The 19,390-nt window shown below is 39.2% G+C and overlaps 1 protein-coding gene across 3 annotated transcripts in view; it reads left to right on the top strand.

The window, feature by feature from the left end:
* LOC119497020 (atrial natriuretic peptide receptor 1-like) overlaps positions 1–19,390 on the top strand; it is a 90,077-nt gene that overhangs the window by 24,029 nt on the left and 46,658 nt on the right. For all 3 annotated transcript variants that reach the window (XM_037784773.1, XM_037784772.1, XM_037784771.1), the window contains exon 4: positions 18,009–18,196. In XM_037784773.1, the coding sequence (XP_037640701.1) occupies positions 18,009–18,196 (188 nt within the window). The remainder of the gene's footprint in view (positions 1–18,008; positions 18,197–19,390) is intronic.

The following is a 19,390-nucleotide window of genomic DNA, read 5'->3' as shown; positions in this document are numbered from 1 at the left end:
CTGATAAACTGTTAGGCTGCTTCCCGTCCCACCACGCACGTTATGGATTTACACTTATCTTTCTCTGGGAGGTAATACAGTCCAGAAATGGCTCCTGCGTCCTGTGTTTTGGTTCCTGGTTAATTAGATAAGCATTAACATGAAGTATTGTTCAACATTAGTATTACATTTTTTTAGGGATGCACCGATCCGACTTTTTCAGTCCCAATAGCGATACCTGGACTTTGGGTATTGGCCAATACCGAGTACCGATCCGATACCAGCGTTTAATTAGTAAGATACTATGAGTTACTGCCATTTCCGCATCACCTTATACTATCTTGAACAGGTAAACCAGCCATTTGGAACAGATATACGTCATGTGTTTTTGAAAACATATACACATGTTCAATACTTTATAAATGAGACCAAATAAATGTTTTTAGGCAGAGCAAACAGGTTATCTCATTCTTTTCATTTCCTCTCATCAGTAAAAGAAACCTTTCATATTAAATTCAAGGCTACAATTATCAGAACAATACAAACATTCAGGCTCCCACATGTGGCACAAAGGTGTACTGCAGATATTAGGGCTGTCGATCGATTAAAATATTTAATCACGATTAATCACACGATTGTCCATGATTAACCGCAACATAATCGCACATTTTTTATCTGTTCAAATGTGCCATAAAGGGATATTTGTCAAGTATTTAATACTCGTATCAACATGGGAGTTGGAAAATATGCTGATTTATGCAAATGTATGTATATATTTATTATTGGAAATCAATTAACAACACAAAACAATGACAGATATTGTCCAGAAACCCTCACAGGTACTGCATTTAGCTTAAAACATATGCTCAAATCATAACATGGAAAACTGCAGCCCAACAGGCAACAACAGCTGTCAGTGTGTCAGTGTGCTGACTTGACTATGACTTGCCCCAAAACTGCATGTGATTATCATAAAGTGGGCATGTCTGTAAAGAAGAGACTCGTGGGTACCCATAGAACTAATTTTCATTGACATATCTGAAGGTCGGAGGTCAAGGGACCCCTTTGAAAACAGCTGTGACAGTTTTTCCTCGCCAAAATTTAGCGTAAGTTTGGAGCGTTATTTAGCCTCCTTCGCAACAAGCTAGTATGACATGGTTGGTACCAATGCATTCTTTATATCTTTATATTTCATATGATGACAGTATCTTCACTCTAGTTTTAAAACTGAGCCAGCCGCAACCTAAAAATTGCGTTAATGCATTAAAGAAATTAGTGTCGTTAAAACGAATTATTATCGCATTAACTTTGTTAGTCCTAGCAGATATAAATCCTAAATGAATGACTATGGAAAAAAATTTTACCAATTTATTTGACGACCCTAATAAAATGTCCTGTGACCCACCTGTGGGTCCCGACCCAGTCTCTGCACTAAAGTAAAGAAGTCTCGACTTGGCTGGACTGATATAGAGTGCTAGTTGAAAATGAGGGCAGAGACGGGGCTGTTGTTCTGGTGGGTCATGATCTTCCTCTGCAGGAGGGTTCTCTGGGACTCTGCAGGGAGTGTAAAGCAGATGACAACACGCTGTTGTGTCAGAGCTCGCAGTGCGACTTCAATTTTCTGTTGTTCCGCAGCTTCGGCTTCAGCCAATTAACTCCCCTGGCGAGATACCCCGGCCCCGGGCGAGAAGCCAAATGGACTGTGTATGCTCAGCGAATGTACAACATGTGACGGTATAGTGGAGCTGCTGCCACTTCTGACCAACCTGCATTACACATCCTTCAAACCTCATCTGGTTCTCTTTATCTGCAGCTCGTCCCTCTGGGCCTTTACAGCATCCTGAACACAGCGCACAGGAGGTTTCTATAATAGCCATAAAGAATCACTACACTGTGGAATTATTGTGGGATTCTTATAAACAGGAAATATTGCTTGCGAAACAATCTTTCCTGTCTCAGACATGATTCAACATGATTGCAGGATTCATGCTGTTGCATTAATGTTCCATAACATGACCAAATAAAGAAAAGGAATGCTAAGAAACTACATAATGAGACCTGAACCGTCTGCCATGTTGAATCTCCAGTGACCACTTCTAATGAACTGGAACTCAACAACTCTGCTTATAGCAAATACGTCTATATTAGGTGTGTTTCTGTGGTTTAACACCTGATGTGTTTGAAGTACAGCAGCAGACTGTGATGAGTAGAGTGGGTCAGACACAGTTTCAAGTAAAATTGCTGGTCTAAAAAAATACTTAATCCTGCTTTAACATTTCCATAACAATCACCAACTCTGGAAATAAACCCTACATTTACCAAGTTAGGTGTGAAAAGAAACAGCCCTTATACAGTATGTGCTTCTCAAAGCTACCAGTCTCTATTGAATGAAACAGTAATTTTATCTCGCTGATCATTGTAAAACACACTTCATTCAAACTGGACAGAAACAAAATAAAACTCATCATAACCATCTCTGTTAGTCTATTCCACTTTTCCAACAATCACCAACTCTGGTTTGAGAGTTTGAAGGAGAGGCTGAATAAGTAATAAACATAAAAAAAGATGTAACCACCGTGACATTTTCACTGTTTACTAACCCTGTTTTCCGGCGTGTTCGTGACATCGAACGTGACACCAGAAAAAAACAAAAAGTCTATTTTCTATTTTTAGCAGCTTTCCCCGAGTTTAAAAAACCTGCATATATGCACTAATTTTGGAAGAAAAAGGGTATTTGATAAAAACTAGTGAGCAGCTGTTTTAGGAAAATACTGAGCCGAAAATGCTGGGACGATACATCTATCTCCTGATTCAATACTATCACGATACTTACGATTATACAAGTATTGTTTGATTAGATATTACGATTTATTGTGATTTTTATTTGTTAACTTTTTTAACACTAGACCATGGATAAAAGTTGAATCATACACTTACAGTACAGGGACTTTTATTTTGGAAAATATCTAAATTATTACAGTAAAAATGCTGATTTTCAGCATGTATGTATTCAGAGATGTTCTGAAGTCAAATAAATCAGTCATTATCAGGAGTTATTTATTTAATTTTTTCCAGAAATCAAAGCATAAAGACATTTCCCTCACAAATTAGTGGTATTTTCTTTTTAATTTATAAGGGACATGTAATGTTTTATACTTCTGATGAATATAATCCAATCAATCTTATTTCCATATATGTATGTTGTATATACAGTTCCCTATCAATACTTTATTTTCATTTGAAGAGGGAGCAGAGCGCACTTTGCCAAAGTCTGCTGAGACTTTAAGGACTGAGATCAAAAACTACTCCTGAGACCAGGTGCAGAAATTTCATCTAAGTTTATAACAGCGTTCACCACTCTTTTTAGTTAGTTGTAGTAATTGGATCTTGAGGCTGGAATTGCTCTGTAACACCGTAAAGGTCATTGTGTGTGAAGTTGCAGACCAAAGTGGAAACCTCTGAGGGGAGGTGAAGGACAATCTGCTGAGAGGAAACTAAACGTGAGGAAAAAGAGTGATTATCTTTTTCTGAACTTCTCTCCTCCATCTCAGTGTCTTCATACTTTCTATTTGTAGCAGCAGCAGCTCCATCAGCGGGAGGTGAACCTCCTAAACTGAGACTGACAGAATATAGAACTGTTGATAATAGAGCGAGAGGGAGAGCTGAGCTCCTGCTCCAGGCTTTCAGTTCTCAGGTTTCTTTCAGTCCTTTGTATGAAATGTTTCTGAGTATCTAATAAAGTTCTGGCTATGTGATGTGCTGGCTAACCTAGCTATGTTCCACGCACAAACGTAACGTTATCTTACCTGATGTGTTTTATCCAGCGACTCCTGGTCTTTTTATCAGCCGGGAAGAGAAAGAAGGATCAGACCCGTTGCTGGTGTAAGTACATCCCAGTAGGAAACACACAGGCATCGTAGCTTCAGTGAGAGAGATGCCTAACTAAGTAGTTTTGTTGGCTAATCCAAACAAAGTCAATCTTTTCCTAAACCGAACTAAGCAGTTTTGTTTGCTAATCCTAACCACGTTGATCTTTTCCTAAACCTAACTAAGTAATTTTGTTGCCTAATCCTAACCACGTTGATCTTTTCCTAAACCTAACTAAGTAGTTGTGTTGCCTAAACCTAAGGAAGTTGTTTCCAGTGAAGACAGAAGTTTATTTTGAAAAGACTGAATGCATGTAACAAGCAGAAATTGACACGTGTTGTTGGACTTTCGTAGGAAAACGAATGAAAAAGGAGGAATAAGATATCATAGGAACCGTTGTATGAGGATATGTTGCACACAGAGAGATGAGGAGAGGAGATGCTGAGTGCAGACATAGCGGTGGCGGTGATCTCTCTGGTCACGGTGGTTCAGTGAGCGGAGGAGCGCAGAGAACGCAGAAGGTTCACGTGTGGTTAATGTTGTGAAACGGTCATGGTTAGGTTTAGGTTACAAAACTACTTTTGTGACATTTACTATTTCTACACTGTGGTATTTCTACTTTTCCTTTTTTTCCACTGTTGTCTGTGATACTGAAAAGCTCAACAGAGCGCTACGCCACAGCTACATCAATCACTGCTGAGAGGAAAATGATCCCCTGTATATATTTATATGTAGTAAGAGCTTTAATGCTGAATTACAGTGTGATAATGACGCTGAGGTGGTGGTGACGGAGGAGGAGGAGGAGGTGGTGTGTTGCAGCTCAGTGGGTCGTCGCTTCGCTGCCGACTTCCCGCTCTGATTAGGCCGAGTAAAGGAAGAGGAAGCTGACAGCCTTCTCATTTCTCTCACACAAGTATCTAATTAAAGAGCCTGAGAGGCAACCTGATGTGCTTATGAAGCAGCATCCAGCGTGACATTATGCACAGGAACATTAGGGCTGCACATTTCACTGACGGCAGCAAGCAGACCCAATTAGCTGTGTCAGGCATGCAAGGAGGTCATAAAGAGACGTCAAAACAAACACTCCTTATTAAGATGTTGTTCCCTTCGGTCTCAGAACGTTAAGGAGAAGCAACTTGTTACAAACCGATGCAGGGAAGAGAGAGTAAAGTTTGCATCTTTAGAGGTTTTATTAAATATAAGCTTGAAGCAAAACTCAAATGTTATTATTTTCCGAATGTTCTACAGTTCTCTTCAGTCAGTCAATAAGTGATTAAATGTATAAGTGGACTGTCTCCAGGTCTGTCCCTCCATCCTGTCTGTCTTTAGTAATCAATGTTACTGCTGATGAAAGGAAGCGTCTGTTGAGGCAGTTCCTGCTCTGTGATGTGTGTGTTGGGTGTACAGACACTCTGCTCTTGGGAACCATGAACCAAATGGTTTTAAAATGTTTTTAAGACTCACTGGAGGCAGTCAGTCGGGGCGTTTCTGCCACATATCTGTGATCGGCTACAAAAACAAAACAGAAAGAGTGGAGATCATGTGAAACACATCAATTCAGAACTGGGAATGTGTTTGGCACTACCCCAAAATAAAACATATTTTCCCAAAGTGATTTTAGTGTATGAATTATGGAAACAGAACAGTAGGTTCAGCAGTACAAGTCAGAATTGCATTGGACCATATCCCTGAAAGCTGGAGGCTGAAAGTAGAGATGCTTTGACTGTGAAAAAAGAAAAGAAAAAGCTATTGACAAAAATCTGAAAAAGCTGGTAGTCAGTTTACTGTCAGTTCACAGAAGGAACCAGGCTTCAATATCAGATCATGAGGTAAAAATAACTCCTGTACAGTATCTATCAAGCTTTCTGCTGCACTGACCAACAAATTTGGTGAAAATCCATGAAAAATCATAAAAATTCCAATTCTCGTGAACACGATATTTCAAGAACGAATTGATTCGATTTTGGTGGTTAAAGGTCACCGTGACCTCACAAAACACCTTTTTTAGCCATAACTCAATAATGCATATGCTAATTATAACAATTTCACACAAATGTCCAACATGTCCGACATTTTGGACCGACATGGATGTAAACTGCAACTTGACTGGCTGGCGGATGCATACAAACGCGAGGCGGTAATTCTAGTTTCCTTTTAAATAAACACACAGCAAACTGAGACAATGCAGGAAGTAAAGAAGCATCCAAACAACTAAACAAGCATGTTAAAGTAAGTAAGTAAAATAAACATCAATAATCAAAAATAATCGGGGCTGTTAAAGTTAACGCCATAATAACGTGTTAAAGCAAATTAGTTTTAACGCCACTAATTACTTTGACGCATTAACGCAACTTCTGAGTTTAAGGTTGTAGCGTGTTCAGTTTTAAAGCTAGAGTGAAGATACTGATATCATATTAAACTAGAAAAAAACAACCTCTGAATGATTAAAGCAGCTAAATGCAGGCTGATCCACACAGCACAGAGTCTTGTCAGCATGCTTTCAGCCCTGAAGTAACAAACACAAACACATTCTTCTTCCTTTTCAAGGTCAAACTGTGGATAACTGTGATGTAAGGCACACTTAGCATACACGACTTGGCCGAGGGTAAGCTTCTTAATGTTGGGCTGCAGTTTGCCATGTTATGATTTGAGCATATTATTTCTGCTAAATGCAGTACCTGTGAGGGTTTCTGCAAAATATTTGTCATTGTTTTGTGTTGTTCATTGATTTACAATAATAAAGTGTTAAATACTTGTCAAACCTCCCTTTAATGTACATTTTGAACAGATAAAAAATGTGTGATTAATTGCTATTAATTATGGACATCATGTGATTAATCACGATTAAATATTTGAATCGATTGACAGCCCTAAAAAAGAAGTGAAGAGGGTAAGGCAGAACTACAGAGCCCTTTGATGTCATCAGAGCTTATATATATACATATATACAGTATATATATAAGAGGTTATATTTATTTCTTACCTGTATCTGAACTGTGTATTCTGGCTTTGATCCAGCTGTGTCAGCAGGGGAGCATTATGAAAACTTCCTGTTTTGTAAACAGCCTCTTAACGACTGTGTCCATTCTACAGAAATCCCTGCAAACACAAAGACCTGATGCAGGTCCCAACCTTTCAGACGTTTGCCTCCTGCAGAGCTGAAGTTGAGATTTTCTGCAATAGAAAATGATTAGGCGGTGTGTCAGTTTGAGTGTCCACGTGCGTATGTGTGGGTAGTTTAAGTCATATGCCCAGACCATACAGGCCGGCTGAGCAGCGGATGAGGGCTACCTCGCTGAACAGCTACGATAGGTGTTAGCCATCTAGTAACATACGTACTGACTATGTACAGGGAATCAGACTAAAAGCTTAAAATTAGGGCTGTCAATCGATTAAAATATTTAATCCCGATTGATCGCATGATTGTTCATAGTTTATCACGACTGATCGCAAAATAATCGCACATTTTTTATCTGTTCAAAATGTACCTTAAAGGGAGATTTGTCAGGTATTTAATACTCTTATCAACATGGGAGTGGGCAAATATGTTGCTTTATGCAAATGTATGTATATATTTACCTATAATATAGGCTAAAATTATTTATTATTAGAAGGAAAGTGACAAACATTCAACAGAAACAACATGGCTTTATGTTAAACACTGAATACATAAAATACTTGGGTCAAGGTTCTGAAAGGCGGGTCGTGTGTGCGTGTGTGTGATTCTGCAGATAGATATTTTGAATTAATACTTCTCAGAAGGAGACTTCTGACATTTCACTAAGCAGCTTTAATGACTCTGAGATTTTAATATTTCCCTTCAAATCCAATGCAAATAGTAGAGAACTGAACTGTACCCGGTGTTAAAGTAATAGATGGACGGTACACAGTGAGCTGGGAAAGATCACAGCATCTCATTAGGGCTTCAAAAATTAGCCATTTATATCATTCACCATAACAACACACAAGTAGAGGAGTGTAAAAGGTTAGAAGCAGTGATATTTCTCATGACCTTTACTCTGGCGAGACAAAGCAAGTGAGTGTAGACTGGAGACTTCACACCTCAGAGCCATTATGTGAAGGTTTTTCTTTGGTTAATGCACATTTTTAATGATGTATTTATAATATTATTTAAAGATGAAACAATTTGTTGATTGGTCGATTAGTTGACCAACAGAAACTGAATTGTAAACTATTTTAATAATCGTCATTTTTCAACAAAATCTCTCTATATAATCTTATTCCGAGCACCTCCATTGTGAGGATTTTCTGCTTGGTTCTGGTTCTGATTGTGGTTCTGGTTCTGGTTCATCACCTCTGGCTGCTGATCTCCTCGGCTGTTTGCTGCAGGACGTCCAACTTCCTGAAACACAAACACATTAGGATCCAGTTAATTGTGACACTTTTCACTATTATCTCTGTTATCTATATATCAATCAAACTCTCTCTCCCTTTCTCTCTAGGCATTACTGTAATCATGACTCTTATGCTGTGTTCAGACAAAGAGCGAAGTGAATTTTCACCTCACTTTACTCGCGCAAGTTGGATCGCCGGTATAATTTGTGTTCATAGACGCGCCGGAGAGGAGAAGGAGCCTGTCTCCATAGATACCAACAACTTTTCTTTTCGCCATTTCCGCCATCAACCGTGGAAGAAATAACCACTGTTGGATGCTGAAATAACTACATAATGATGCTGATTTGTAAAAAGTCTGAATTCATGCTTTGTCAGGTCTGTCCACAAGACGACAATCAAACAACTTTTAAATTGCTCTATTTCTGAATGGAGTTCGGATCGATCAGTGCCAGGCTATGCTAACATCGTAGCTGCTCCATCAACACTCAACATAACGTCATCTAGGCATAAATACGGCGTCAACGTTGTTGTAAACAAATCAAAATGATGCTGAAATAACAACATAATGATGCTGATGTTAAAAAAAGTCTGAATTCATTCTTTCTCAGGTCTGTCCGTAAGACGACAATCAAACAACTTTTCAATTGCTTGTTTTCTGAATGGAGTTTGGATCAATCAGTGCCAGGCTATGTTGCTGCTCCATCAACACTCAAGCTAAAGTCATCTAGACATAAATACGTCAGCGATGTTGTCTGTGGTTTATACACATACATTTCTACACAGAGTTTGGTCCGGTCTCTGTACAGACATGATGTACTATCGTAGCTCTGGGTGACCACAGACAGTTACAATATATTTTTCCTCCATTTCTGATTCAACAACATCAGGAGTTCACTGACGACAGGAGGAGAATCTCAATGCTGATAGGCTTTCACGACACAGCGTCACGCGAGTTTCTCGCTTGAGTTGAAGTATTTCAACTCCTGCAACTCCTCCTCGCGTCCCGCCATTCGCACCGCCTGGCGCAAATTCAAGTCTATTCGCCTCTTTGCATTGACTTTGTATGCAAACGCGCCGTGTGAAAAGTTTGCAGGATTTTATCCCAGAAGTATTTAGGTATAGTTGATCATATTTTAGTAAGACGTCTCCCTGTGTCCTGGTCTGCTCGTGTTTTAGTTTGCTTTTGATACAAAAACTTGCTCCATGTTCACCTGTTGTCTTGATAGATGAAGCATAACATCCATTTCAACAGAACTAGTTCCATCAGTACAACAACAGGATCAGCATTCAGCTGCTTTGCTTAGTTTCATTGACGGTAGATTAACAGCAGAGTGTTCTGTTGCCTCAGTGTAATTACCGAACATAATTAGTATGTACACAGGAAGTTGTAACCCAGGGTTACCCCATAATTCTGTTTGCAGGTTCACATGCATGTCCGAAATTCTAATGTCTTTCTATTTCCATTTTATGCTACTTTGTACTTTTGCTCAACTACATCTCAGAGAGAAATGTTGCACTTTTCTCTTCACTACATTTATTTAAGAGCTATTGTTACTTTACAAACAAAACACCACTTTTTAAAATAAGATCCACTGATACAGATTAAAGTACCAAAAGTATATAAAGGTGTGGGGAAAAAAATCGATTCACCTATGTATCGCAAATTTTTTTTTACGATTTTTTAATGCCAGAATCGGTATATTTGCTTCAATTGAGTCTATGCGGAGGTAGAAGGAAGTTACCGCTTCTATTGTTGTAGTCTGAGTAATGTGACGCCATATCCGTTCCGTATCTGTCACCAAAACAAACTGCTGCGAGCCGAAACGACAAAGCAGAAAACGTGGATACGACCTGCACTCTCATATTTTAAATCCAAAGTGGTACACACTACACATACAGTAAAGTATGGAAACTTTACAACTTTTACTTGTGATGGAGTATTTTTATACTGTGGTACTAATACTTTTACCTTAGTAAATGATTTGAATATTTCTTCCACCACTGGGAGACAAAATGAACTAATCAGAAATCAAAATGTAACCTTATTTGCTCTGTATTTCATTGCAGTATCCTCACGATATATATTCAACATAAGGTTGAAAGGTGATGATGATGGACTGGTTACTGTATTATCATTCTGAATCACATATTTTCCTCGAAGAGGAAAAATACTGAAGCCTGAAGACAAAACAAACTCATTGCAGCATGTAGAGTGTATTACTATTCTTATTGTTATTATATTCATTCTTCTTTTAGGCACAATTGTGGGCCTCGGTCTTCAAAGACAGTGTTGGTGCTTTCGGCATGTCATTGTGAAATGCATTTTATTATAGAATAAAAGGTGAATTAGATTTTGCTCGTCACAGCATCCTGGATTCAAGTGATTTAATTCCGATCAATATTTTGGGGATCGTGTGTGTTTTGAAACTGTTCTGGTCATTTTAAAACCACTCTTTGCGGTCCTGTTTCCTCATTTATGTGTTGAAAAAGTCATACAGTTATTATCGTCTCTATTGAATCCTCTGGCTTTGATGAAACTAAATCACACTTTTAAAGTTAATGCGTGAGATTCACTGAGATGAATGAGTGAACAGGTACAAAAAGGAGATTAAGAAGAGAAGCACATCCTATTTCCTGCATGACCTTTGCCTTTCTTCTCCGTCACCCCTTGTATGAAGAAAGGGCAGCTGCGTGACGGCTTAATTCTGTGATTTCTAAATGGATCTGAAGACTCATTCTGATCTCAGGATTAATGAGAGAAACTGCAGTCAGAGACTCATTAATGACAGAGGAAAAATCTAGACGCAAAGTTACGTTGCTCTTTTAAGTTTTTAAACTTTTTTTCTACAGATCTTAATTAAAGAGTGTGATGTTCAGGTTCCAGGTGGGTTTGTTGTTTCTGTCGGTCCACTCTGTGCAGCTCTGATCCCTGTTATGAGGAAAACAAAATCCTTTCATCTCCATAGCTGTCATACTGAAAAGTGGAAAGTGGAAGCTGTTCTTCTTTCATCTCAGCACATCTGTGTGAGTCAGGAAGTGTGCAGGGGTCAGAGGTCAAGGGGAGGTCTGCCGCGTTCGAGGCTCCTCCTGCAGCTCTTCCTGGTTCCAGGGTCGTGTCTGCACTCTGACCTTTGGCACTGAGTCCACCTGACGCAGCAGCAGTCTAATGACATCATCCTGTCACATCATCAGATAATGTCACAACCCCCTCGTCACCAAATATCAATCAACCAAAAAGCACATTCATACAGACACTTATACGCAGCCTGTGTCCTTTTAAAGCATATACATTTATTAAAAAGTATGTTTATTAATTAGAGCTAGACTGATAACGTCCCGGAGATAATAGAAAATGTGTTCAGTAAACTCACTATCGACACGCCCAGTTTTTTCCCTGATGAAGCTACATTGTGTACAACAAATCGTTGTTGAAATCGGCAGGATGCGAGCTAGTTAACGTTAGCTGTACCTCCGTGCAGGACATGACCATTTTAAATATAAATGTGTCAAACAAAAAAGAGATGATAGTAGATTTCAGGAGGAATCCTATATAGTCTTCTCTCCTGTAAGGATTAATGATCAAGCTGTTGAGGTGGTGCAGCAGTATACAAATACCTTAGCACGGTACTGGATGACAGGCGAACCATTGAGACTCAGGTGGATGCTGTATGTAACAAAGCTCATCAGTGGATGTTTTTTTACCGTAAACTTTGTAGTTTTAAGGTGGACAACACTTTAATGAAAATGTTTTATTCTTGTTTTATCAAATCTGTCTTGACCTTCTCTTGTATCAGCTTGTATGGGTTGCACAGGTTGCAGGGTATAGTCAAAGTGTGCAGCAAAATTGCAGGCACAACCCTGAATGACTTGACTCCTTTGTTCCAAAGTAGGACCTTGAAGAAGGCTCAGTCAGTCCTAGCTGATCTATAGCCATCCTCTGTCCAATGAGTTCAGGTTGCTCCCGTCAGGCTATTTATCGCTTTTGTTTGATGGCTGTGTGGTACTGCTGACTGTACAACAAATTGCCCCTAGGGGATAATAAAGCTTTCCTTGACCCTATGTTGAACTCGCTTCGTAGTACAGGCCTCAGTATGCAAATAATTGAAGTACATGGGATTTATTGTTTTACATAGATTTTTTACCGTGGTCTAATTGATTTGTATTGACGTCTAAATTCCTGGTATCGTGACATCCCTACTCACTGCAATGGCCTGGGCTTGAAATATGCCTGTTTGATGGACATTCCCTAGAGCCAAGTGGGCCTCTCAGTCTTCTCAAAATTACATTCATACACTACTAAATTATTTTGCACATTTTGGAGGACAAAGTGACTGCTGGCCGGTTTATGTTCAGTGGCAATGTTTCCTGCATCCCACGTGTTGGTTAGGCTACTAAATGAAAGTTGGTAACATATATATTAACTAAATAAACATGCACTGTCAGATAGACAGTGGACAGCCAAGCGAGAATGGCTTTTTTTCTGAATTGGGCCTTTGACCTCATGAACTCTGGTGCAGACAGTGTCTGTATGTGAAATATAAATGTGAATCGAGGCAGTGCTGATATAGAGGCAAACCCTCCCTGGATGTGAATAAAGTTTGATGATGTTTGGTAATGAAATGAGAGCCTGAGAGGAGAGGTCACAACGTGCAGAGTGCATATTTTTAGATCAGTATTTTTAGTGCAGGTAGAGGGGAACAAAGTGCAGCGATTAGATTTCAGCAGGCTAGGAACTCATCGGCAGGGAGGGAGTTCCGCGCTCGGTATCAATCGGAAGAAAGCTTTTAGTCCCGTGTGGTTTCTGTGGTTTCACCGTTCACTTCCTGCACAGAGGTTATTAAAGCCTGAAACAATAGAGGCGGTGGGACAGGAACGGCAGGCCGGAGGAATGTCATCACGCCTCTGGAAACTTCCTGAAGCTCCCGACACAGAGACTCAGATGTGGGAGGAAGCCAAGATAGTCTTGACTCTCAGCATCCGAGAAACAGGGAGCAGGGCGGTACTAAAGCCATCTCTGTAACTAAGACTTAAACTCAAACAATTAATAGACAAATTCATCAGCAGAGGACAAATGTTGGTCAAGAAATATCTGTAATCTATCTAGTTCATTCCTAAATTTATTTAGTTCTCTTTCACACCTGTAGTTCAGTTCAGTTCATTCGTTCACGCTGAATTATTACAAAACAAATCATGACTTGCCTAGTGGCAAGGAGGCCCGCATGTAGAATGCCTTTGCGAAGATCCGGCTCTGGCAATGAGTACTAGCCAATCAGAGGCAGAGTAGGACGAGTCATACGTTTGCCATAGACGGTCGTAATTTAGCAACCTGAGAGCCTCACAGTGTCTTTTTACAAATAAACTCCATCAATATCATATTGATTCGGTCTGAGTTCTGATACAAAATATCAGCTACTGAAGACTCTTAATGGATTTTTCTCAGCGTAACTAGAACAGCTGATGCTCTTAGAGAGGCCTTTCAGACAACACACACACAAACACACACACTAAATCCCATTGATGTCCCCTCTGACAAATGAGTCAGTGCGACCAACAGCGGTGGCGGTGGCAGATAATCTCGCCTCCAGCTGTCTGAGTCACTCTGGGTGGTCTCCATGTTGTTATTGATTATTGTTTTCTCCTCTCACTTTAGATCAGCAGCATCCATTCACAAACACACTGAGGACTCATTTCACAGCCGAGCAAACAGAGACATTGAAGCAGCAACCGAGACATTTGTTCCTAAGTGGATCTTTATTCTCAAGTCTGATTGTAGAGATGACATCTTGATGACTGCAGGACGGTTCCTGCAGTTCTGGGTTTGTTCTTTAAAGAGGAAACATCTCAGGGGAAAACTTGTGGAAAGTTCAATTTATTATTTATTATGAATAAATAAATAAATGACTCAATTAATAAATAAATACGTCATTAAATTTAGCAAAAATAGTATTAAAAATAAATGTAATCATTAATTACTTGATTAAATGTGTAAAGAACTGTATAAAGAAAAGAATACAGAAATAAATAAGTTTGGGGAAATAAATAAGAGGCGAAATGCAAAGGGGAAAATCATGCAGGAATAAATAAATAAATGCATAAATAAATACATACATTTAAAAATACATTAAAATAAATGCAAAAATAAATAAATACATTTAAAAATGAATATAAAATAAATACATAAAATGAAACAGAAGAATAAATAAACAATGGATAATATAGAAGCAAATTAAAACAGAAATAAAGACAATATACAGACAATATAATGTGATATATTGTAAGCTTTGCTCCCTCCTGTCATTTTCTGTGTCGGCTGACAAGGCCAAACATGACATGGCTATAAATCAGCACTAAGAAGTTAACGTTATAGAAATGCTCAAATTCTGATTATAAGATATTAAATATCTGATGTAATGATATATAGTAACAGAGCTGCCATGAAAACTAATTACACATCTGGTTTCCCACTCTTGGAGAGGCTGAGATTGGATTTGAAAATAAAATTGGATTAAAGACTGCATTAGTGTAATCCACCTGAGACTCTGTCACCTGCAGGCTGCAGTGTGGTCTCCCTCCGTTGTTTCTTCTGCATCCATATAAATATGCAAAGTGTCACCAGTGCACAAATGCACCGGTTGCATATCTGAGTCTAACACAATGACAACAAGACACCTTCACATGACTCATATAAGCATATCTAACATGTAAAATCAATCAATGACAGAAGCTTTATACACAAACAGACATGGACGGATAAAATCATGAAAATCATGAAATTAAATTAACATTTCTTAATTAATCATTATCAGACAAGATTTATTAAAACAGTAACTTATTGTTTAAGTAGCCTATACCTGGTGAAATGTCAGGAAGGTATGAAAAAATAGATTCCGCCCAAGCCGAGTATTCAGGCTTGAATTGATTGTACCGTTGATTGAGGCAATTTATTATTTTGGCCGGTAAAAATATGCTTGGCCGGTGGATTTTTTTCATCTACCAGTCCCCTTGGCTGGTGAGTCAAAAAGTTAATTTCAGACACTGACTGCAGGTTATTTGCAGCTCATTTATTTTACCTGAAGATAGTATGGTGGAAATTTTTCATAAGAAACTCCAAGCTCCTCATCAGGAGCCTTCAGTGCTTCATAAAGCTTCTGTTCTCCACACTTTAATTCAAACATCTCATGAATTTGAACTTCTGGGTGTTAAAAAAATCCAACCAATCACAATTGTTTAAAGAACTGTTGTCCCGTCTCTCTGCCTGTCCTGTCAAATCAAACAACCTCTCTCTCCATAACTGCAAGCTCATTTGCTCATACCGAAGACTGTCTCATGCCCCGCCCCAAACATTTGGTTTAATAAGGAAGTAATGAGATCTTTTCAGATGAACTTTACAGCATGTGTGTCCACACCACATGAACCATGTCAGAATTAGATGCATAACATGCCAGTTTTAAGAGACCAAAAATATCTGCTTGATCAGCTGCTTGAGTGTTTCTTGTGCCGTCATTTGTTCATACACACAAACAAGTCAGTCTGTTGTCTCTCAACATGGAGACCAAAGCAGTGTTGATGCCTGCAGAGAAGCTCGTTGTGAAGCTGAAAAATGAGAATAAATCAATCTGAGGCAAAGACAATCTGACATGAGGTGAAGAAGAATCTGTTTGGTCCACTGCTCAGTCATTTTGAGCAACCTGGTCAACGACAGAAGAAGGAGGGAAGATGAGAGAGGTGGGTGAAAGAAGAAAAAGTTGTAATGGTGAAGAAAAGCAACCGTCCATGACACATCAGGAACATGTCCCAGGATGTAGGAGTAGAAGTGTGTGTGGAAGATGACGACCAACAACAATAGAAGACACAAGCTGAACCTCGTACAGCTCATTGCAAGTTGTAAACCCGGTAAGCTGCACCAATATCAAGACTGGGTTGTAGGTTGATTAAAAACCAGTAATGTAAGAAATCTGCAGAAGATAGAAACAAAATGTTGATGAAAGAAACAAAGATCAAACCGTTAAATATAAAACAAAAAGTCCCTTAAAGCGGGAAAAGCAGCCACAGAAAGATCTGCAACATCTTGCAGGAAAAAAATGTATAATTTTTTTTTTTATTGCAGATCAAGCTTGTTTTTTCACAAGTGAAAACGTACAAAGTCAGTTGCCGATTTTCATTTAAAATTTTCGTTTATATTAATTTTTTTTGCGCTAAATTATAAAGCTGTGCCGTGATGACGAATGACAAATGTGTGGAGGGAATAAGGAGCAGATTGTAATCCAAGGCTGCGGTCAAAAAGACAAATAATTACGTCCTAATGTCTTTTTCCTAACCACTTTTCCTTGACCTCGATGGAAAACATCATGAGGTCAAGGAAAGATGTGAAGAAGAATTCAGGAGGACAAAAGCCAACCGTGGTGTTGAGAGGATCCGACTGCACTTACACTGGGCTCCATAATTATGATGCGATTGTGGCGGATGTTAGTGACGCGGGTCTGCCATTGTGAAACTACAATGATCTGAAGATGGACTACAAAAGGTGCATGTTCACCCCGTTTAGCTTTTTCAGTGACAGGCTTCTTCACCCGCGATGTGTGACAGAGAGATACCACAGGTCCTTCTGCTGCTGGAACACTTCACATCAACATAATATATAAGAAAGGATTATCTGACCTAATGTGGACAACTGATAAAAATTACTTCATTACCAAGGCTGGAATTGAAATAAAAAAAAAGGAACCTATGACAAATATTTTTTGTATTGTATTTTTTACTTATTTGTTACATGTTCAAAATAAATAATTAAAAATAAAGTGAAATGAAATGGTTGTCACTGTCCACTCATATTAGTTTGTTTTTTCACGAACGGCAGCATGCTGCGTCACTTTAAATGTTGTGGCCGCAAAGAATTGTGGGATGTTATTGTCTCCTTTCCTTTGGTAAAGGATGGTCCAGGGTATCCATTGCTAAAGGAGATAAGAAAGGAAGTGTTGAAGCACCTTTCCTCAGCATTTAGAGGACTCGACCAGATCTTACCACAGCTGATACTTGGGTACTTCTGGGTCACTTCACTCCGTTAGGAACCTTCCTAAGCAAAAAAGACTATTCGACTGCAGCCCAAGTCATACCAGTGAAGCTCTCTGACATGGTGGTGGAGATAGGTTGTCGTTGGCGTGTGTGGCTGCTAGTGGAAGCAGCTCACTCCTTTCTTTTAATTCTCTTTCTTGGTGATATTATCCTGGATTTCTAGCTGGGAAAAAAAAAAGTTATACTCTCTCCAAACGGTAAAGTTGAAGCAGGAAGTGGGTCGTAAACTGTGATGGATGTTTGGGATTTTTTTACTGTTTGGCTTTTCCCGAAAGGTTAGTCTAACCTGAGGGTCTGATCGTCTGAATGTCCTGTTTCATCATCTCCACAATTAACTTCCTGTCCATTTTACTTAATTACTTTTGGTCGCCTGGAATCGGGGACTTTGTATGAAAAATATCTAAAATTCTGATGTTGCACTTTAACATATTGTTTTTAACATATTGAGAGTGCTGCACAATAGCAGCTGAATTTATCCACTGAGTCCATCCTCTAACCTCAGCCATCCTCAGGCACACAGCAGCACTATCTGAAGCTCTCTGATGAGCTGTTTCTTATCGCAGTGATCTCTGGGACTTATAGTTGATTCCTCTCAAAGTTGTTGTTGACTCAGACCTTTTCACTTCAGTGAACTCTGACTCTGCTTTATTCTAATCCACGTGTTGGAAAAGTTAAATTTACACTGTCTACGTCTGTCCCACCACAATATAAGTGATTGTCTCCTTTTTTCACAGTGATGTTCGTCTGTTGCTCACCCGACATCTTCAGGAAGTTGATGGTTGAGTTTCGGCAGGCAGATCTTCCTCACGAGGAGTACGTCTTCTTCTACGTCGATGTGTTTGGGGACAGTCTGAACTCCAAACGCAGACAGCCATGGGCCCGCGAAGACGAGGACGACGCCGTCGCCAGGGAGGCCTTCCAGGTACAGAGTTAATTAACAAAACACACATTAATTCTCTGAATGAATCTCACTCCACTTTCTCTAACTTTAGATAAACACATGAGCTTTCAGGTCAAGTCAGGTGTAGCCCAACATCACACACTAAATGGGCTTCACGGGCTCCAAACTAGAGATCATCTCTGACTCAACTCTCCCTTCGTACAGATTAAAGGACAGGTTCACAATTTTCTGTCTTAAAACAGTTGTCAGGTGCCAGTATGAACAATGAAACTGTTTTCGCTTGCTGTAACATTAAGAGATCTTTTCCTTGCATACTTCTAGTGTAAATGATGAAAGACAAAATCCACAGTTCTCCGTTAAATACATTCAAAAGTTTAGCTGAAGCAAATATGAGACTTCGGCTGTTGTGAAGTAGTTAATTTGCAAATTTCGATTTTTAAAAAAAACATTTTTTAAGTACAAAGGTTCCTCTTTGAGTTATCTCCGCCACAGCTCCACAAATAGGGAAGGGGATTTTGTAGTAAGAAGACTGCAACGTTGGAAAATGCCCACTTAATTTGATTTGATTGCACCTTACTGTTACCTGTTTACATTTCTGGCAGTGTGTATTTGGTTTTTGCTCCTTCCTGATAATCTTTATTGTTTATTAGGGTTGTATTGAGTTTGTGCCGGTTTATTATTATTATTTGTTGTCTGCCGCATCGGCTCAAATTGCCGTGAGCTGGAATGAGCTAGAAACTTGGCCCAATAACTGGAAATGATGTGTACGTGCTTCCCAAGAAATATGACCCCAATCGGCCACATGGTGGTGCTGTAATTAACGCCCAAACATTATCCATAACCTAGGTCACTGCTTTTTGCATTGGCTGAGTGGGCGTTTTCCATTTGAAAGTAAAGGAAAATGATGCAGGTGGACCTGTCCTTTAATGTCTAGTATGAACAGGAGGAATAATTACAGCTGTTTCAATGCTCAAACTGGAACCTGACTGTTGTCTTAAGACAGACCTGAAAAATTGTGAACCTGTCCTTTAAAACACAATTTGAGCCACGAGGTCAAATAATAATGAAAACTTTCAATGGAATGAAAGAGGGCAGCTTCTTGGAACATGTATCCGGTACCCTGAATAGAAATAAAAGAGGACGACCAGATCAGGATATCAGGACGCTCTCACCAGTCCTCAGCAGAAAAACAGCAGCATTAGTCATCAGTTCACA

Source organism: Sebastes umbrosus, chromosome 11 (assembly GCF_015220745.1).
Source record: "Sebastes umbrosus isolate fSebUmb1 chromosome 11, fSebUmb1.pri, whole genome shotgun sequence".
NCBI lineage: Eukaryota > Metazoa > Chordata > Actinopteri > Perciformes > Sebastidae > Sebastes > Sebastes umbrosus.
The sequence above is the reverse complement of the archived record's forward strand: the minus strand, read 5'-3'. Positions and strand labels throughout refer to the sequence as shown.